Source organism: Oxyura jamaicensis, chromosome Z (genome assembly GCF_011077185.1).
Source record: "Oxyura jamaicensis isolate SHBP4307 breed ruddy duck chromosome Z, BPBGC_Ojam_1.0, whole genome shotgun sequence".
NCBI classification, from domain to species: Eukaryota; Metazoa; Chordata; class Aves; order Anseriformes; family Anatidae; genus Oxyura; species Oxyura jamaicensis.
In genome coordinates, this window is record NC_048926.1 from 53343115 (window position 1) to 53365053 (window position 21939).

Genomic DNA, 21939 nt, shown 5'->3' on the forward strand with positions numbered 1-21939 from the left:
GACAACTGGATTTACCTCACTACTCTGTTCTTAAAGCTGTGACCAAGCTCAGGTTCACAGAGGATAGCTAATCACATGGACCAATCCTATGTATCTGGGGTAGTTCCAGCATAGAAAAAAAAATGTATTGTTTACCTCCATTAAAATTCTAGTATTTTTTTTTGGGTTCCTAGGCACAGTAATGAAGTTGCAAAGCATATGGCAGAAGATGGGCTCCTTCAGGTGCTCTGAAGGCACCTTTTTCCCCGAGACTTGGACTAGTATAGGAGCCCTTATAAGAACCCTGAAAATGAATGAAAAGCCCTGGTGATTTCTGGTAACACCAGTGTTCAGTCTTGAGCCATCTTGTTGGCATATCTGTCTTTCAGAAGTCATTGTATGAGCTAGTATTACTTCGGAAGGTAGATGGGATTCAAAGCAGCCATGGTGGTATTGTTCTTTAGTCCCCACAGAGACGCTGGAAGAAAATAGTTTTACGTAAAGAGTGAAAGGCTGCCATAACAGTGACAGAGCTTAAAATACAGAATGAAGTTTGATATATGAAGATAGGTGACCTCTAGAGCATAAAACCAATTAGTTTATTTCTGAGGGGTGAAAGAGCAGAACTGCAATGGGTCTGTGTAAAAGAGGATATACTTACAGGGATGTACTTACAAGGTAGCCTGCTGGTACTGGTCAGGACAGTGTAGAAGTTCAGATTTCATTGTTTTATTTTTTCTGAAGAAGAATTTTAAACTATTAGGATGCTTTATGATTTTAGTCCTATAACTTCCACATAAACTCCACTGTTGCCAAGGGGTAATACTGGCAAAGTAATACAAGTTGTTAATAGAATTCTCTGCCAGAATCCTATTGTATTACTTTAATAGAGGGACTGTAAAAGCATACCTTCAGTTTCTAGCTGTGATGTTTATGTGACAGAAGGTCTTGACGCCTTTTGTGGCCTAACACTTAGGCAAAATAAGCTGTTGTTTCTTCAACCTGTCATCTTATGTCAAGTTGGCCAACCCTCTAACCATCTTGGTAGACACATCTGCACATGCATGTGCGCGTCTTCCCCACCTCCTGCCCCAAACTGCTCCATGTTTTGTGTGTTTGTCTTAAACTGGAGACACCTGTGCTGGACCCTCTATTCCTGTTGTGGCCTAACAAGTGCCAGGTAACATGGGATAGTCACAACCCTTTTTGATAGTTATTTTCTTGTGTGATGCTGCCCAGGTCATGGTTTCCCTTCATCGTTGTGGGGGCACACTGACGGTTTGCTGTCCACCAAGACACTCCAGTCCTGTTGAGCAGAGCTGCTCCCCAGCATACGCTGTCTCTAAGCAGCAGCTGCTCTTTTGGCACTACTCATTATTGGCAGATGGACCTCAAAATCATCTCTAACCTGCCTTAGTATCAGTGCTTGTTCATGGCTTCAGAATGTGGTGCTTGCTGTTGGGAAGCAGCAAAACCAGGGCTGCTCCACGAGGAAGAGCAAGTCAAGAGCTGAGTGACCACAGCACAAGAAGGGTCAGCCTCTTCACTTGGAGGGAGCAGTCCTCCTGTACTCAAACAAGGTGTGCAGGGCAGGGTTGGTCAGAGGATCGGGTCCTGCTGAGTGTCCCAGAGAAAGGAAGTATAACATTTCAGGTCGGGGGTCCATGGGGAAAATTCATCTAAGGCAGCAGGAGGGCTGGGCACAGCTAAAACAGGGTTTATGGCCAGATGGCTGGACCTTAGATACAGGCTGCAGGCAGGGAGTGTGTGTGGAGGTCTGCTTTGAGGCTGATCAAGGCAATTAAGGCCTGTTGGTCAGCTCAGAGACCAACACCTGCTGGGGAAACAAAATGTACAGCTGCTGCTGGACAAACAACTGGAAACGTGCTCTGTAATCGCTGTCATGCTGCTATTGCAGCATCTCTCACACTGAAGCAGTTAGCTAGCCCAGCACTGTCTAGTTGAGCTCAATATACTGAGATTGGCAACTGGTGAAACTGCATGAAGAGAAGTAGAGGACGTGCTCTTTCTTCATATTGGACACGGCTGTACTGAAAACCTGCTGGTCAGTTGAAGTAGTGATGCTCTGGCTGGAAGGAATTAGCAGTTGCTTTCAGCTTTGACTTGAGTTGGCATTTTATTCTAGCAAACATGGCTATTGCACTGCATTGGTGGTGAAAAGTGGGTTCAAAGGAGGTGAGGAGAGATCTTGCCACTTGGGAATATGTCCCTCCAGTCTGTAAAGCAGGACAGTATTTGTGATAGACAAAACATTGACAGCTAGATGACTAATGCAGATGTGTGGCTGTGTATCGTTATGTCATACTTGCTCCGTGCCTGTCTCTGATGCATTTGGGTAATGTTCTTAGTGGTAGGTTTTAACTCTGGGTCAACCCTGAAGTAGTCTGACAATTGGACTCAATGCTCTTTGCAGGTCCCTGACAACTGAATCTATTTATCCTGTATTTTGGGTATCCTGGTCCACTGCTGATCTACGTGGTGGAAAACATTTTTCCTTATACCCCTGTAATGCACTGCTGTGAAGAGCCCAGCTTAGTCTCCTTCCTCACATCTTGTAGGCGTGGGGTTAGCAGGTGCCCCGAAGCCATCTCTGCTCCAGGCCGAACCAGGCCTGGCCTGCAGCCTCCCCTCACAGCAGTGCTCCAGCCCCACAACTCAAAGGCCTTCTGCTGAGCTTGCTCCGATCTTTTGATGGCTCCCCTCTACCAGAAGGCTCCGGACAGGCCCTTTTTGATGTGCTGTGTTGCCACCATTTATTTTCTTCAAACACTGATAAAAAAATATTTCAGATAATTACGCTACAATTTGTTTAATACCAGCGTTTTTATTTGTATGTGAGTAATGAAATGAAATTAAATTACTTGTGAAAAAAAAAAAAAAAAAAAAACTAAAATTCCTGACTTTCCTGTACCCTTGTAAAAGCAATATGTCTAAACAGCAAACAAGTACAAGCTGTTGTAAAATGTAGTCCTGAATCATCTCTTTCCAAGACTGATTTTTATCTAAGGAATCTTACTGCTCTTCTGCCTCATTTCTAACCTTCTGCCAAGTTTCAGAATGTATTCGCTGAGGATTTAAATGTTAAATACAAGTAGTCTGGATGCATGATAAAGCAAAACTGCTCATGTTTTTGCTTGAGTTTTCACATTGAATTCATTTCCTTCAAGAAAAGCTATAATCTATAAACACTGAGTTTGAAATCTAACTTCATAAGCTATTGTTGTCTCCTTTTTTTTTTTTAAAAAAAAAAAAGTATTCTGATTCTTCCACTCCTTTGTATTCTTTTGCAACTGATCAGCCATGTGGGTAATGAATCTTCTCCTGGAGGAATGTGATTTAGTCTGGAGGTTTTGTTGTTTTCTTTTTCCTGAGAAATCTTATCTGCTTTCCTAGCTCTTCTGAGAAGAGGGCTGCAGAGGTCCAGAGGAGTTTGAAGAGTTATAGCCTCAGAATTCTATGTAGGAGGGTATTTGGAAAGAATCAAAATTCATTATCTGAAAGATTTCTTTGTCGCTACAAGGGATAATCTTTGGTCATGAGCCAGTTGCATCAGAGCAGTAATACACGGAGCCATGGCTTTCTCATTTTCCCCACACTGCTTCTAATCATTAGGGTCTTCCTTAGCAAACAAACCTTTAGTCATTAATAATACAACTATGGTAATAATTCTCAGGACTATTCGTGTACTAGAAATAAAACAGGTAGAGAGATGCCCATTCAATAACTGAACTCTAAAATTAGAGAGAAAAAAGATGGATGATACCACAATTACCAACCATTGTTAGTTAGTTTGTTTTTAGAACTTAGGCTGTTTGAAACTTAGGTTATAAAACTCAAAAGCTTGATGATAAGAGGTGGAGGGAGATTAAAGTTGAGGAAAAAGAAGGAAGATACGAACTTCCGAAAGAAAAAAAAATACTCATATTTGCCAGTAACTGATTTCATTTCTTCAAGGTGCCTTTTTAAATATATATTTTCTTTCAGATGAAGGCATACTTAATTGCCACATGCATGTATGTTTGCTCTGAGTTACAAGAAAGATGTGAAAGGAAGTATGAGTGGGAGAAGATATGGGAGCATAATCAAGAGGTTGGAAGAAACTTGGATTTTTTTTTTTTAATTAATAAATGGCTTGTTTCAGATTCTGTAAAAGCAAGGACCAGAATTACAGGATTTGATAGCACTTGTCGAACCTCTCTCCTCTGTGTCAGAACAGTACTACTGGAATTGTTGACATCTGGACTGAGCTAACAGCATATCTGTGGAAGAGAGATTTTTACCTGCATGTTATCCTATTTACAACTCTCTTCAGATTTGTAATGGCCCGGTGCCCTTTGGTCCCTTAATTCAAAATACTTCCATTCATGAAATGGTGAGGTTTATAGGTAGAGGCTTTTAGATGAACTAATAATTTTAAGGGACTTTTTTTTTTTTAGGTAGTAAATGTTACTTTTATATGCAAACCCTGTGAAGAGTAAGATGATTTGCCCCTTTTTGTGTAAGCTTGCCACTTCGTGTCATCTTGTTTCACCCAGATCAGCATATAAGGTGTTGGGACTTGAAAATTAAAAAAAATGAGACTGCTCAGCTAGGAGTACTTTGAGGAAAAATTGACTTGAAGTTCTAACATGTGTATGTCTGCAGCAGTGGAAAATCCCAGTTTTCCAATCATTAAATAGGTATTTAATCATCATGATAAAAATCATACCCCAATGCATGAGTGAAATCGGATGATTAACTAAATGAGCTATCACTAGCTTCTGTTGTGTGTGTTTGACGGCCTTTTTTGTTGTTCCTACAATGATGCAGCCTTTTTTGCAGAAGTTCTTGCTGCATTACTTTAACCAAACAGGATAGTATTTACTTCTGCTATTTTGGGCAGATTAAATACAGTTAATTTGGAATTCTTTATTACTGTTCAGTTCAAAAGCTTGGTCATCTCACTGATTTTGTTACCAGAATTTTTATATATGTCCCAACTTTTTTTTTATCTTCAGGACATGAAATAACATGAGAACTGAAGTTCATATCTCCTCTGTGCAATGAAACAGTGGAAAAAAACCCACGTTTTTTCTTTTGATATACATGCTTCTCCTTTTTGATACCTGGTGTAATGACTTGTGTAATAAGCTTTGTTACTTAGAATTTGTCTTCATACAATGCTAAGGAGGATTCTTTCATCAACCTTCACTAGAGCATTTTGCATTTATTTGTTTTATTCAACTATCATTTTTGAATCCTTTGCCTTTCAAAATAATTTTCTGAAAGAGTATTCATTCCACTTTTTGTATTATTGACCCATTCAGAGAACATTTTAGTGACTCCTCAAAACTTTGTCCCGTGTAAACCTTGTTCCTGCTTTCCTCATTTGAAACAATGACATACTTAGATTCTTCATATTTGGGTATGCTGCAACACATTGGCAATTTTTATACCCCCGCTCATGGTCTTAGTAACATCAGAATAGGGATCTGAATGTGAATTTTGAGGAAACTTTCAGAAGAGTGTGCAATGAAACACATGCACTGAAGTGGCACTGTCTGGAAACTCCAGTATCTTGAAGTTTAGTGAATTACGTGCACCATCTGTGTGTTGCATCTGAAACAGCCTTTGTACCGCCTCAAGACAGTCTTGGAACAGGTTGATTGTCATAAACTTCATATTGCATATCATGTATAAGAGGAGTACAAAAGATGAGCAAAAGAACACTGGTCTCCACGTGGAAAATACGTATGCTGTGATTTTAAGAGAACCTGTTCAAGCCAAAAAAATAGTTATACATGTAGATAAATCTGTTTGATTCATCCTGTAGGATGGACATTTTCTGCTTTGGATTGGTGGACATAACTTCCTAGTTAAATACGCGTTAAATATAAATGAACATAGATTCAGGATGGTTTTCAAGCTGAGCATGATAATTAACTGGATGAACCAGTTAAAATGCTCAGTTTGTCAGGTACTGTTTCCTTTTGGGCAACACTTGCTGTCTACTTGGGCATTTCTTACCATGTGTGTTAAAGGGGCATCTTTCTCTCGTCATCCAATATTGGACATTTTCTGGAAGCAGTTTTCAGAACAAGGGAACAAGGACTTACTGAACATAAACTCTAGTCTGCAGCATATTCCATGTGTGGAGCTGCATGTATCTTTCTTTAACTGTGTGTATTAGCGTGTTACTAAAAGTGATTTTCTCCATAAAAGCGGTCTTGCGGTGTTAGCCCTCCAAACTTAGTTACCTACCTGTTAATATAGCAGACTATGGATATGCGCATTTTTAACTTCACCATTGTCTTTTCTGTGGCTACAGAAACAAAAGTGCTTTTATTCCTAGCTGTGTCCTAAAGTCGGATCAATAGCAGAAGATGCAATAAACCTTGGGAAGTGGTGACTTACTCTGGCAGAAGTACAAGTACATTAGATGAATATTGTCTTGGTGTGCAGAACATAAGTTCTTGTATCTATTCAGGTTAATCCAATTCTTAATTTACAGCAGACTATTCATAATTCTCTAGAAATATTCTATTTTTGATCAAGTCATAGAAAAAAACTCAGTAAAAAAGTTTCTAAGTTAGTTCCTCAAAAGTCACTTTTTTATTATTTTGATACGAATTTGAAGTTTATTCATGTTTCCTGTAGAATACATAACCCCTGCAGAGGAAGAGTGAGGGGGGAAAAAAAAAAAAAAAACAACATTTTTTTCATGGTTAGTTAAATTTTCATGGTAAGAGTGTGGAGGGAGAACTGTTAAATTTGAGCTCAAAAGTGCATGCTTTTCACAGGCAGTGCAAAAGTGTTGAATTCAACACAGTTCTGAAACTAGCTTATAACATTATCAGATTTCTCTTTCTTGTATAACTTTTATTTAAGACATTTCTAAAAGTTCTTATTACTAAACCGTGGTTCAGCTGTGGCTTAAGTATTGATGTATTGAGTCAGAGAGGACTTTTAAATTTTAATCTAAACTTGCAGAGAGTAGTGTTGAGAGTTAAGCTTTTGAGAACTAATCTTACGATTGAAAAATACCATAGGTGACCTTGTACCAGGGATAACAAGGGTGGTAAAAGAGTGAAGATCTGGCAGCAACAGAGGAGCCTTTGCTTCTACTGAACATTAGAAGATTATATTATGGTTGCTAATGAAAATGAAATGTAGTCTGGCTGTGTTTTGTCATCAGTAATAGAATACTTTTTGGCTATCAGCATATGGCCTTTATAGAGTATTAAAATAGCCATTTTAGTTAAATAATCAGATTAATTTGGCAGTGTTTGCATTCAAGTACATTCATAAACAGGTTTACATGAACAAAGTAACTAACTCTTGCTGTGAAGTAACTTCTATTTAAATAATTTTTGTTCCAGATTTGTACTATGGTGGAGAAGCTTTTTCTGTAGAGCAGCCACAGTCTTTTACTTGTCCTTATTGTGGAAAAATGGGTTATACGGAAACATCTCTTCAAGAACATGTTACTTCTGAGCATGCAGAAACATCAACAGAAGTGGTAAGAAGCTTCAGAATTGGTTTTTAATTGTGGTGGAAAAACATGAAAAGGAATCTGCTGGGAAATCAGTACAATATCTTTCTTGAAGCATGAATTCATTTAAATGCTTTTTCAGATGTTACCTACGTTTGGTGGTGACATCTAAATTCTTCTGTGTTTTAAGTGTATCCTTGAATAATAAGCTTGCTTTTCTTTTATGATAGCTGTTTGGTTGCTTTAATGTAAAGGTTACCATGCTTGGGAGCTCATTATGCAGTAAGATGATATTTAAAGTGTTTTCCTCGTTATTCTGTATAGCAGTGTCTCCCTTTTTACAGCATGTATTTAACTGCCAGATGAGTTTTCAATGTCCTGTAAGACTGTAGCTATGACAGTCTGTTGTAACTTTTAAGGCAGAGGAAGGTGTGCAGCAGCAGATGTCTGTTTGACTTTCAAGGAATTCTGTGGAAGAAAATAAACCTTTTATATTCAAGCCTATTGAAGCTTATTCTTGCGAGAAGGAATGCTGGGGGGGAGGTAACTTGTCAACTGTTGGGAGGCTCTGATCTTTCTTGAAAACATATGAACTGAAAAAGTTTACTTTTAGCAGTGATGCTGTAGGATCATGAGTTATCTTAGTGACACACTGAAAATTTTATCATCTCCTTGATTTTCTCTTTAACTTTACACCTTTCAGACATAGTGTCTTTAATTGAAAATTCCACGTTTGGATGACTTTCTTTTGTGGTTTGGTATTGCAGTTCTGATTTGCACCACTTGATGTCAGTGGTGTGTTCATGACACAGAATATTCAGATTCTAGGTTCATAAAGGGGGCATGTCGTTGTTTGTGACTGCAACTTCTAGAATTCCATATATAAAGCCCAAATTTGTGATCTTAAACACCTGCTACCCTACTGATTTCTGAAAGAGTAGTATGTGTTAAATTAGTCTTTCCTTTTCTGGAGTCAGCCTGCAAAATTACCATCTCTGTTTCAGATAACGATAAAGGACAATATTTTAGTCCTTGAATATGATTGCATATGTTTGTGCTAAGTATTGACTCTAGCTTTTCTGGTAAATGTTTAATGTGCAGAAGATAGAAGACTGCTTGGGTACTGGAGACTTACTGCAGATGGTGAAAAACCATCACCTAACTGAGAAGGAAATCTTCTGGGTTCTGAAATTCTGTGATCCTGGATTTCCAAGCAGCTATTTTTGTTTAGATAGTGGCCTTTTAGTCCTAGTAGTAGATCTGATTATAAAGGCTGTTTTTTACCTGAGATCCTTAGGAATGTTTCCAGGGATGGAACAACTTTTATTTTGTTTATGGTCACTCTTCCCTTCCCACTCAACTTTTAAAATGAGTAAGACCAAAGAATTCTGGTCCACCGGAGGGAAGAAATACAACAAAATAAAAATAAAACATTGTACTGTTAATAATTTTGACAAGTGAAGATTGAATTTTGCCACTTCTGTATTCAGAGTGGTACAGATAAGATGATTTTCTGCTTATTTTCTTGTGTATTTGGCATTGGTACATGTAACAATATTAGGTACTTGTGGACAGGAAGAGTTTGACAATGTTTTCTTAAAAGGTAATTTAATGCTGGGTACTTAAATCAAAAATTACAGTGGCATTTATGGTAGAGATTGGAAATTTTGTGATTGATTAAAGTTTGTAAGGTTACACACTGTAAAAAGAATAAATTATGATTTTTGTAGAGAACTAAAACCCCAGTAACTGCCACTATTTCTTCACCAGTAAATGTCCAAGGGTAGCAGTAAGCTTTCTTTTTGCAAAAGAATCTGGATATTGGTGGGATGATACCGTTGGGTTTCATTTCTGTCCAATGTACTGAACACAATACAGCATTCGTCTAGAAGTCTGTTAGTGTTGTAAATAAAAATAAATAAATAGAAAATCAAAAACTTCATTGTATGTCATGTTTGAATCTCGCTTCAGAAGGCAAGTAACTAGGCTCCCTGTGAATGAGCCGTAAGGTCAGGGCTGTTGATAAAGTTGATGAGAGCTTTCTCACAATAATGACACGGGAGCTACTCAGATTTTATTCATCAAAAATAAAATGGAGAAAATTGACTCTTCTGTTAAGAAACGGGATTTCTGTAAGATCACTGTAGCTTTATGCCCTGTAAGTAAATAGGGCCTTCCTCTGGACTCAGTCTACCAGGTCCCTTTCCTTGTGCTGGGGACCCCGGAGCTGAACCCAGTGCTCCAGGTGGGGTCTCACGAGAGCAGAGCAGAGAAAATATTTTCTGTGTGTTTTTCCTTTAACGTGGCTATTCAGTTTGTGGGTGCCTGGAATGTGATTTTTCAGAGTTTAAGAATTAATGTCTAGTGATTGACTAAGCGATAGGAGCTCTACGTTGTGTAAAACTTACAGATTTGTTTCTTCTCTGTTTGTCATTTCAGATTTGTCCAATATGTGCAGCATTACCTGGAGGGGATCCCAATCATGTCACAGATGACTTTGCAGCTCATCTTACACTGGAACACAGAGCTCCTAGAGATTTAATATCCTTTCCTCAGATGACAGACAGAAGTTAGACTTCTTCATCTAGTAGACATGACTACTTTTTTTGATACTTTTTTTTTCTTTTTTTAATCAAGGGGTTATACCTCTGGTTTTCCTGGAACATAAAAGTTGCTGGAGACTTGTATGACAAAAACGTGCTTAGTTTCTAGTAAAACAAAACCATAAATAGTAGATGGTGAATAGCCTATGGTATGCTTCACAGCATATTTTAATTATTTTTTTTTCCTACTTACATTGTGGTTTATCCTGCCTGGTCATTAGTCTAGATTTTATGTATCCAGGCTCAATAGTGGGTTTTAACTATTTGTGACGTGAAGACAGTGATCTGAGGATGATTTGAGTTTAGCTAGTTTTGGCAAATGTTCTATCACCATGCTTTAACAAGGTAGTTTCCTAGTGTTACCTACTGATATTTTTGTAGTATGACAAGGAAAACTTTCAGAATTCCTGGGAAACAAGTGGCTGTCTTTCAGTTACCTTAGCAGCAGATTATGCAGATTTAACTACATTTGATGGCTGGAGAGCTGAAAGATATTTTTTTCCTTGCTCTAGGTATATTTTTCTTTTCCTCTATTTTTTCTCTCTATTTTTTTCTAGAGTTAATTGATGCTTTTAATTTTTTTTATTATTAGATGAGGTTATATAGTGTACCTGCAGGTTATGTAGAGTACTTAGAGTAAGTAGTCTGAATTATTTCTTTGTGCATCTCATATGACCAAATAGACAAAAAGACTGCATTACTACTTTGGTAATGCCTTTTTGTTCAAAGATTTAGAAAGGGGAAAAAAAAACAACAAAAAAAAAAACTTTACAACTGAAGTTCGTTCTGCAAGCAGAAGGAAGACAGCACTTAAGGAGATGGCTCCATTTCAGTTATGATTGTGTTTGCATTTAAGCTTGTTAGTGTTTATCACAGTTTAAGGGTCAGGACAGACTAAACACATGGTAATTACTACACATTAATTGGATCAGTGTAAAGGAATTTGGGTGTTCATGGCCTCTGTGAAGGAGTAATGTGTAATTCAAAAAACGCTGCAAATTTACAGGAGAGCAGTCATCCCTGCTTCCCCTTTCCATGTGGATGGAAGCAGGACTCTTAAGCATTAGGGAGTGCTGAGTGTGATGGTTCTGGCCATGTGAGCTTGGTCCCTGGTGTAACTGGAGGTCTTCAGCAGCCTGGGGTCCTCTAAGGCAGTTGTGCCATCCTCCATTTTGGGTAGAGGTGGGATGAGACTGGTGAGGAAGGCATCATCAATCAGCCTTCTCAAATGCAGAGTAAGGCTTCAATATCAGTCTTCACAAAATGGGTCTTTCTTGGATATTATATATATATATATATATATATATATATATATATATATATATATAGTCCAACTTCCAGACCATTGGATCTTTCCTGGCCTTCCTGTTGCTCGTTGGTTGGTGTAACGAGTCATTGTGCATATATTCTCATACCAGTTTAGTTCTGTGGTTTGTGCCAGTTATGTGTTTTTTGTAACACTTGCCCAGTTGTGCTTTATCTAACAAAATGTACATCCCTAACAACTACACAGCAATACACTAAAGGTTATATTATGAGCCTCCAACATTTATGTAGTGGTACTGTAGGCCAGGAAATCTAAATTTTACCAGTCATGCAGTAAAAACAATTTCCTGCTGACATTCATGATGAGATGTTTGACTGGAATTCATGTTTCTGCACCTTTTGCCCCACTTCCATATTGGTGATATTGCCAGATAATGCACAATGTGAGTGTTGGTTTATTGCTAGCTATATAGATTAATAATAATAATAAAAAAGTCTTTCCATATACAGGGTAATGCTTCAGTGTCAGTCATCCCAGAAGGGATCTTTCTTGGACAGATACTAAGAACACATTGTCTGTGATTGAGCGTTAAAAAATATGGACACGTAACTTACTGCTTTTACAATATTGCTTCAGTAAGCAGTGTTGTCAGGTGTCCCAGACCTGATGAGAAACATTTCCTGAAGTGACTGTTCTGCATAGGTCTGTCAAGTCTAGTGACGACCAAGCCTACAGCAGACCTGCTGCATTTTGCTTGCATTCTTGCTAGAGAGAGGGTTTCTGTTTCAGTTTGAGGTGAGCTTATTTTATTTGTATACTTGAGTTCTCAGGAGTGACCTCATAATCTGAGTAGCAATTATAAATGTGGAAATAGCTTGAAAAATCTCCAGAAACTGGCCTTTTCTATCAGGACTGAATATGGAGAAAGCTAGGGAAATGCATCCAGTAGCACCCAGTACTACTAGCACACTTAGAGGTGGAAGGCACTCTGTGTGTGGGCAAACTGTATTCTGTTCCAAGGAAGATTTTCCTCCTGCACCCTAGATGTTGTATTTTAACACTGTAGCAGAGTAGGTTTGAAAGGCAAGCATTCTGTAAACTTTCTTTTAATAACCATATGTTTTCTGACCATAAGAAGTCTGGCCATTTTTTTCAGTCTTAAGTTATTGACCACTGCAACGTCCTGAGGTTCTGCACTGTACCTGTATGTTTTGTAAAAAGTACATTGGACACTAATCTTACACTGTAGTAGATTACGTACAAGTGGTGAGCATCCTATTTTAGGAACAAGGAAAACGGGAGGTGAGGATCTAAGCTAAAAGTCTAGGTAATTATTTCTTTTTGCTCTAGTTACTTCTACTAGTGATTTTTAAAAGTCCGGTCTTAACTGGACTGTCTTGGAAGAATACATTAACAATGTAATGTACATTGATAAATATATTAATACATGCATTTATATTATACTGTATGTTATCATACAATATATATTAATGTTCTTTAACAATCTATTTTATTTGTTGATGGTGTCTTAATTTGAGAGCTTGAAAAAATACATGAGCTGAAATTTAAGCATCAGATGGGAAGTGAAGGGAAATAAGGAAAACAAAAGGAATCATTCTCATAATTGGAATTCATGGTATTTGTTTGGTTAAAAGAGGGAAGGTAAAGGAGTGTGATGAATGTGCTGAATTCATGCAAAGATTTAAGGACTGAAGTGTTGAAATTTCTTGGATGAAGTTTCTGGCACGAAGTACAGAAGTCAAAAGGAATACAGTAATTGCTGTGTACTTTTATTAGGCAATAAGCTTTTTATTTTCCGTATTTAATGTAGGAACTAGGGAGGGGGAGTAAGTCCATGTCTCTGATAACTTTGGCTGAACATGTGATGTCAGTTGAGATTACTTAGCAGAAGACTTTGATCTGAGGAAAAAAAAAGCACATCTTGAAATTTCTAAGGCCTAGTAAAACGCTGAAGAAATACGAGGAGTTTGGTTTACACAGCCTTAAGTTCAGGTCTGTATGTCCGGCTTGCACCATAGCTACGCTGCACCTTAGCTTTGCTTTAGAAGTTGAATGATTAATTTAGGAATGTGTGTACCTGAGTGGTTCACCCAGCAAATGCTCTTGTTTTTTAGTAGTCAACACAAAACAGTTCTGTTTTCTTAACTCATTTCTTACGATGAATCCAGTGGTGTTCGGCATGTACGTCGAATGTTTCACCCAGGCCGGGGTTTGGGGGGACCCCGTGCGCGTAGATCAAACATGCACTTTACTAGCAGTTCCACTGGTGGGCTTTCATCTTCTCAGAGTTCATATTCTCCAAGCAATAGAGAAGCCATGGATCCTATAGCTGGTAAGAGCTGTAACCACCGATTTCACCCCAGTGTTCTTCTTATACAGGTGGAGGAAGGTTCAAGATGATAATGGTCGCTGTGCTTTTGACTGGTGGCTGCTTGTTGGTGAACGGTGTGCTGTGCTGGGTTATCCCAGGGCCAGTGCCTGGGTCTTCTGAAGCTGGAACCACTGCCCCTGTAGCCTGCGCCTTCGTTGCAGGGGGTGCGAGGCTGGTTCCCAAAGCCTGTTGTTATTCACAGGTGCTGTTTATTCTTACAAGTGATCGTGTCCTGTTTTCATTGCCTACTTCAGTACCTCTCACTTCAATTTGTTGTGAGTATGAAGGTGTTTATGGAGGACACTTTCTATCTCAATTTGATTTAGCACAAACCATACACTCTAGAGCTGATGACAACAAAGTTAGATCAATGTGAGTGTCATGAACAGACACTGAAAATATGTTCAGCTTGCATTTGGGCTGTGTGAATGGCAGACTTGCTAATATTGGAGAGTTTTTTTAGGTGTACTTGTAAGTTCTTACATAAATGTACTGTTCCAGGCAAGTGTTTGTAGCATATTTTGGTCAGGCTCAGAAAACCTGTGAATGAAGGAAGGTTGTCTCATTTTTAACGCCAGAAAAATGCGAAGATGTTTCTAGGATTTCCGGAACAACTTGTTTAGTGTATGTTTAGCTTTGATTTGAAAATAACATCTTTACAGGAAAGAAGAAAGGAATGAAGACAATTCTAAAAAGTAACTTTTTCCTGGTTGGAAATACATTCCTATGCAGTGTTTTTTGACCATGCCAGTGTGTCAGGGAAACATCAGAACTTCCTGCTGTAATCCACCTTTATTTAAAAGTCTGAGTAGGCATAAGTGCTTAAACTGGAACTTCCTTCTCCTAGGTTATTAATTCCACAGAGGTAGCCAGCCAGCTTAATTAACCATTGCCCTTGAAAGGGAAGCTGCCTTCCTTAAATGAGTCCCCTTTCCTTCCTTCTGCTGGCTCTGGTGCTCTGCTGACCCTCCATGACCTGCTTTAACACTTTTTGCCCCGATGATTTAATGTAACCCAGTAAAAGAAGAAAATAACTTAAACGAGGTCACACTCAGAGGGTGGTGATCCTTAGGCTTTTCCTTAGGCCACGTCCTGTCACAAGCAGGGGCTCCCAGGGATTGGACCGCAGAAGTTGGGTCTCTTCTCCCTGGAAAAGTGAAGGCTAAGCACGGGCATCATCACAGCATTCCAGTACTTAGTGGGTGGCTTCAGAGGGACGAAGGCTCTCTCATGGAAAGAACAAGGGGCAGTGGGAACAAGCTGCAGCAGGAGAGGTTTTGTTTTGACATAGGAAAGAAATCTTTTAGAGTGAGAACAATCAATCCCTGGAAAAAGCTCCCCAGGGACATGGTGGAATCCCACATAACTGGAGGTTTTCAAGGTGCTGAGGTTTGTTTTCAGCCTCACAAGGCCTTCCCTCTTATAGGAGTTAAATACTGGATAAAACAGCACTTTTTTCAACTTCAGTTGTTTTTTAAGTAAGCCACGTATGCAAAAGTGTTTAGAGTTCAGTGCTGTCTGCCTGGGTCTCCTCATGTCAAGCCTCTATCTCAAGCTCACATCTGCTTCAAAGTACTGTTCAGCCATTCTATAAGCCTTAAATTAAGGCTTAATTTATGGTGAGGATAAATGAATCTAAATCTTGTCTGACAGTTTGATTTGTCTTCCCTTTTAGTAAAATGATGAATAGGAAAGATGTCCAAAAATTTTCTATTTTAAAAACAGAGTTTGTAGTATCTGTTGCATTCTTAAATTTTTCTCTCTGTGGCCTTTTCTAGTAATTAAAATGGAATTAAAAGTTAGTCTTGGGATTATCAGTGCTGGTAAAACAGAACGGGAAAAAAAAACCTTGACCGTTCTGAGTTCCTCAAAAAGAAAAGAATTCAATTTTGCTTTATTCTCCCATTGAAAGACTTGTTTAAAAGGATTGTATTTTATTACTGGAATGGAAGGAAAAGTATCTTGACCTATAATAATTTTGCCTTCTCCTCCATGCCACAGTATCACACCCTACTTCCTCTGCCCTTGCACTAACTACAGCTAAGGAGTACACAACTTTGGGTTGTACTAGAGATTCTGCAGTAACGCATCAAGCAGTAATTTACTGCTAGGATTTGTTTCAAAATACAATCTTTGGACAAAATTTGCTATAAGCGTTGCATCGTTCAGAAGGGAGGACTTAAGGATGGGCTTCTTAATTCCTAGAAGGCCTCAGAAGTAAAAACTTTAACAGCAAACATGCTTGACAACAGGTTTGTGAGGCAATTCTTGAACAAGTTTTCTTAACTAAATGCATGTTGTTAAATGTTTGAAGTGAGCACATATTTCTCTCTTACTCAGCACAGCTTCCTTCTATGATACTAGGATGGCGAAACTTGTGTTTTGGGGGCAGGTTTGAGACAAAAATAAAATCACTAACCAAAGCCAAAATGAAGTATTTTCCTAGTCATTTAGTATTTTGTCTTTAAGTTTCAGAGAGCTGCTGCAGAGGTTACTGTCCTTCGCTGGGTTTTCTCTATGTATTGGCTCTCTTGTTATTTAGGAGGCTTTAAACTTTGACTCTTCTTTGAAATGAATCTGCATAGAATTAGTCTTGATCTTCGTTACCCTTTGAGATATTGAGTGTTTGGAATTTTCTGAAGAGTTTCATGGGCTCTCCAACATTATTTGCGCTGTATTTCTGTTGATAGAAAAAAATAATAATTGATGCACTGGAATTCAGGGTGTATTCCTTCTATTGTGTAATAGTCACTTAACGTATTTCATCATAGGTATCTTTCTCTTCCCTGGCAGAGCTTTTATCTCAGTTATCAGGCGTGAGGCGTTCTGCAGGAGGACAGCTCAATTCCTCTGGCCCTTCCGCTTCTCAGCTACAGCAGCTGCAGATGCAACTGCAGTTGGAACGACAACATGCACAGGCGGCGAGACAACAACTGGAGACTGCGCGCAATGCAACTAGACGTACCAACACGATCAATGTCAACACCACTATTACACAATCTACAACAACCACCAACACATCTAACACAGAAAACAGTCAGCAGACTATCCAGAATTCCCAGTTTCTTCTTACAAGGTAACTTGTTCTGTGTGTTTACTTCAATACTTACCTCTTACCACTTCAGTTTTCCTTGGTCCTTCCAGAGGCAGAGTTCAGTGAAACTGTTAGGTGTTTGGAATTGGGCACATGCCCTAGTAAAGCAGAGTCTTTAAATGTAATCAAATTTATCCCAGAATTAACAGGCTAATTAGTCATACAGAATATGCTAATTATAGATCTCAACAGTGGTCACAATAAACTGAAGCCTAAAAGGAGACTGCTTCCCCCTCTGAATTAATATGCCACCCTTGAAAGAAAGATTTTTGTCCACTGAATCATCTGCTTACTCTGTCAAATGTACTTAAAAGTGTGGTTGTAGACTACTCTGTCACAAATACTCAGAATACCAGAGGAGCATTAAATGCCACATCTCTTTGTGTATTGTAATCACAAAAAATGTGCTTGGGAATTTTCCATTTGCGTTTATCTGCAATGAGGTGTTTGAATTTAAAGGTATAAAATGTTCATCAAAACTTGCCTGATCCACACTTGTAGCAGTAATTTAAGATCCAAGAGTAGAAGTTTATAGGGGACCTGAAGGGGTTTATTCTGCTTTTGGAAATATTCTGTGGTGGTCTAGTGTTTGCAAACACAAGTGCACTGTGGTGTGTTTTTTTTCTTTTTTTCCACAACTACAAATGTCTCAAAGGGTTACGCCTGAATATGGCTTTCTGCAAACCTTGAAAGGAAGCTACTTCTGAGTTTTGGCTTTATAAGCTACTTGTGACTCCAGGCAGGAGACTTCTGCCAGATCCCTCATCGAGTCTGTAGTTAACACACCATGCTTTTGTTTGTACTTGTAGCATCTTTTCAAACCTTCTGTCTGCTTCTGAGCCATGGGTAAACATTAATTGCTGAATCTCAAATTCAAGAGGAACAAAACTATTACATAACTAAACCGTGATTGTTTTTCTGACTGTGTCCAAAGAAAGGAGCATTTCCAGTGATTCAAGCATGTAGATTTAAGCCATAATGGGGGGAGGGAGGGAGAGAGAGAGAGGTCAGAAGATAGTATTGTTTAATTAATCTGTATTAAAAGCTGAAGATTGAATAGGAGTTTATATATTAAGTGTTTTAGAGACTTAATCACAAAGCAAGTAAAGGATGCCATTAATTAACAGGACACACGACTGCTTTAGAAACTATAGTTAGATCCCAGGGCTGTTTTAAAGAGGAGTTGCCCACTGCGTCAGTACAATTTTTTCACAGGTTTGAGTATTGACCTGGAATCAATATGTTTTCCACATCTGTCCTGCTCCTCCACCTTCCTCCCCGCCCCGACATACTCCTGTTTTTCTGTTTGATAGTGTGAAAGAGCTATGGGCATTTTAACATTTCTTTGCATTTCCTGTGCGAAGAAACCTGGATTTGAGTCAGGCTGCTATGCCTTGCTGGTTTTTATCTAAATTCAAAATAATACTATGTGATGTCTTTAGTCAGCAGCTCATTATTGAGAAACTTAATCAAAGTACCTGCAAATGTCCCAGACCTATTTCCAGAGTGTGAGACGTTTCCTTTCCTACTATGGCATGTGCTGTCCCCTAAGAGAACTGGTGGAATGAATGTTTTCTCATGCTTTGTGCATTTGTAGGCATTACATGTGCAGTAATATTTTCTGTGGCATGCATAAACTTAGAAGCTGATGCAGAAACAAAAACCAGGCACCCAGTGGGTGCCTGTGAAGTCCCATCAACCCTCCCTTGTAGCTTGTATTTTCCTCTAGCCGTGGTGAAGGCTGTTGTGGGAGCAGGAGCAGGTGGTTTGTTAGGAGCCAGAGGCTGCCAGAGCTGTTTGTGTCAGAGAGCAGGCAGGAGTGTCCCGAGGCAGAGGTCTTGGTGTGCCTTCCAGCGCGTGCCAGGAGGGCCACCAGTGAAATGTGCTTTCACCGACTGCCTGTCCCCTCTTTTTCCCTGCTGCTGTACAGGTTGAACGATCCGAAGATGTCAGAAGCAGAGCGTCAGTCAATGGAAAGCGAACGGGCAGACTGCAGCCTGTTTGTTCAAGAGCTTCTACTGTCCACTTTGATGCAGGAAGAAAGTTCCTCCTCAGACGAGGATGAGCGGGGGGAAATTGCCGATTTTGGTGCTATGGGCTGTGTAGATATTATGCCTCTAGATGTTGCTTTAGAAAACCTAAATTTAAAAGAGAGTAATAAAGGAAACGAGCCTCCTCCACCTCCTCTTTGATGACATCCCACTTTGCAGACAATGTCCTCTGTGCTGTATTTGCCAATGAAAGTGGACAACAACTATCTTGGGTTTGTTTTGGTGATTGTAATTTCAGGTCTGTCACTCTTGTTACATTGTGTACATTCAAAAGAAAGAGAGAAAAGATATATATGATAATCATTTCCACTTAACTAATTTTTACTTCTAGCAGGTAAATGTAGGTTGCAGTGCAGAGCAGAAAGCTCTGTGTCCTGTACCTTGACATGCAAAAGGCTCTCCTAATACTCCACATTCAAACTGAAGAGGAAAAAAAATGAAAAATCTCTAATGAAGCTGCTGTGTGTATTTATGAATATTAATGAATAAAAACTGCTTGGATGGTTTACCTTAACTACTGCATGACGTTTTTTGCAGCGTGCATGAGTTTTAGTGACCTTGTCATTTAAAAATTTAAATACAAGGAGCAAAACTATAAAACCCAAAGCTTTCCCATTATTCAAAGGTTACGTAACAAAAAGGTTAGTGCAGTTTGTGGCCACAAAGTAGCTTTTGAATAATATGTGACAGAATGACACCTGTATGTGCTGTTCCTGCACACGATGGAAACTCTGCAGTGGGTTATATTGTCGTGACCAGGGTGTGGCATTTTGCTATGTGTGATCATTATGTTGCCCTGTTACTCATCACGTCAATGTGGAGTTGAACTTCATTTAATGCATCTGTAGGAGACACAACAATAAGACCACTGCTGGAAGCTACTGCAAAGGGCTTTTGTGTGCCCTGAAATCAAATGATGTTCACTTTTGTTTAAAGTTTTTCTTTTTTGTGGTTGTTAATTTTTTTTAATTGTTAAACATGTTTTATTCAGGTGTAGATGATTCATATATTCACTGTGTTTAAAAAAAAAAAAGTTAACCTGGATCATGTTGTCTTAGTTTAAAAAGCCTTTCACAGCCTCAATCATATTTTGAGTTATTTATGTATTTGCTTAATAGTTTGCAGAGACATGTTAGTATCAGGAGAGCTTGAGGATTTGGATCCCCAGATTGTCATTATATTACAACTGAATTCTTAATGCTAACTTTAGCACCTTTTATTTATTGTTTCTTTTGGTTATTTTTGCTGGTATAAAAAAAAAAAGTTCTAAAAGCCTTTTAGTTGAATCGTGACACCTACATGCCTATATTGCTAGCCCTACTGGTTTAAAAAAAAGTGCAGTGTTCTTGTGCATATTTGTTCATAATAGCCCCACGACAAGGACAGAAGGGGTGTGTTTGGTTTTGGCTTTCTTTCCTTTTTTTGTTTTGTGGTTGTTTTTTTTTTTTTTTTGAATGTAAAGTTAGATTATAAAAACAAAAGTGCACACAGCTTCTGATTTAAAAATAATAATAATAATAATTAAACTAGGCTTATAACATAATGGTGTCTTTCCAGATCTTTCTCACCTCACCCCCTCTCTCTTTCTCTGTATCCTTCCATCTCTGCAGCATTGCTAGCATTTTAGAGTAAATTTACAGACTTGAACACCAGGTGGTGTTCTCAGCAGAACTGTGACGTGTATGCTAATCCAAAATAACAGCAGCAAAAGAAGCAACCCTATAGACTGAGGTTTTAAGTTCCATCCTTTTTTTTTTTTTAATAATAATAATAAAATCCTCAAATCCTGATTGTTTCCACATAGAGCAGTACTAGCTTTGTTTTCTTTCAGTCTCTGCAACAGAAAATGTTCTAAGGGAAAATTTACATGAGGCCTCTGGTTATCCTTAGAGTTACCCCAAGTAGGGACTTTTTTTTATTGATTGTTGAGGATTTTCAAAAGTTTTTCAAGTTGTAGTCTTTTCAAACACATCTTCTGCACATTACAATAAGACACACGGTTCAATAAAGCATTTTCAAGACTGTTGTTCAGTTGATTTTCTTTGTTGTTGATGTATTTACGCAGACAGTTTTGTTACAGAGTTTTCTGTAGCTGTCTTTAATTCCAGCTGCACAGAAAGTCAGTTCATGTAAAAATCCTGGGTGGTTGATGTGAATGCGCTTGATGACTTGCACACTTTGGCAGGGGATGAAGTAAGTAATCCAGGCCTCTTTGCAGGTAGGTGAATTCAACTTTCTACAGGAAAAAATAAGTTTAAAATGGGCTCTTCTCCGCACATGTTGTGACTTGGGGTCTGTGTGGCTGGGCTCTCGAGGGCATTTGCATCGCATCATTCCCACACTCCACGCACTTGGGGAAGGGTGTAAAGCAATGCTACCTGTGTTTGTTCAGACTCCTATTATGTGCTGACTTGCATGTACAGGTATGCTTAAGCATTGGACTAATTCCTGCAGAGATTAGGGGTCTTGAGGTCTCTTTGGGGGGTTGTGTTGTTTTGTTTTCTTTTTTTTTTTTTAAAAAAAAAAAAAAGTTTAGAAATAATACAAAATGGCTGCTCGGAAAGTGTTTATTCTAGTAGTCTACCACTTTGCATTTGCAGGGCAGCATTCTTCCTTCGCAGTGTGGGCTTTCTCAGCATTGTATTCTTGGGTGTTTCCCAAACACTTGTCCATAGAACCTTGAAAATACATGATACACTGAAAATAGCATTCAGAAACTTTCCAGAAGCATCCAGTAGGAGATTGTTGTTTTTTCCCTAGTGGGAGAGTGGAAGCGGGGGGATCTGCCATTTCATAAAAGCAAGCCTTAGTGCTCTGTACTCATAAAATGTTGTGAGTTCAGTATGACAAACACAACCAAAATGCATTTTAGCTTCCATCCACCTCTTGGTCGCCAGTGTTCTGCCTGCCTTGTCTGGGATGTTTGGGGTGGGGGGGTGTTTGTGTGGGCTGTTGTTTTGGGGGTGGGAAGTTTTTGTTCCACCCTCCTTTACCACAGGAGTGGTTTGTAAGGCCTCCACGGTAGGCATGGATGGAGGTGTGGCCTCAGGTAACGTGGGCA

General features: G+C 38.9%; 1 protein-coding gene across 1 annotated transcript in view; it reads left to right on the forward strand.

Moving 5' to 3' along the window:
• Nucleotides 1–20900, forward strand: part of KCMF1 (potassium channel modulatory factor 1) — a 43259-nt gene extending 22359 nt beyond the window's left edge. Inside the window, exons 3-7 of the mRNA XM_035310153.1 lie at nucleotides 7359–7498; nucleotides 9911–10012; nucleotides 13520–13694; nucleotides 16527–16809; nucleotides 18758–20900. Of these exons, the coding sequence (XP_035166044.1) occupies nucleotides 7359–7498; nucleotides 9911–10012; nucleotides 13520–13694; nucleotides 16527–16809; nucleotides 18758–19019 (962 nt within the window). The 3' untranslated portion in view covers nucleotides 19020–20900. The remainder of the gene's footprint in view (nucleotides 1–7358; nucleotides 7499–9910; nucleotides 10013–13519; nucleotides 13695–16526; nucleotides 16810–18757) is intronic.
• Nucleotides 20901–21939: the final 1039 nt, after the last annotated feature.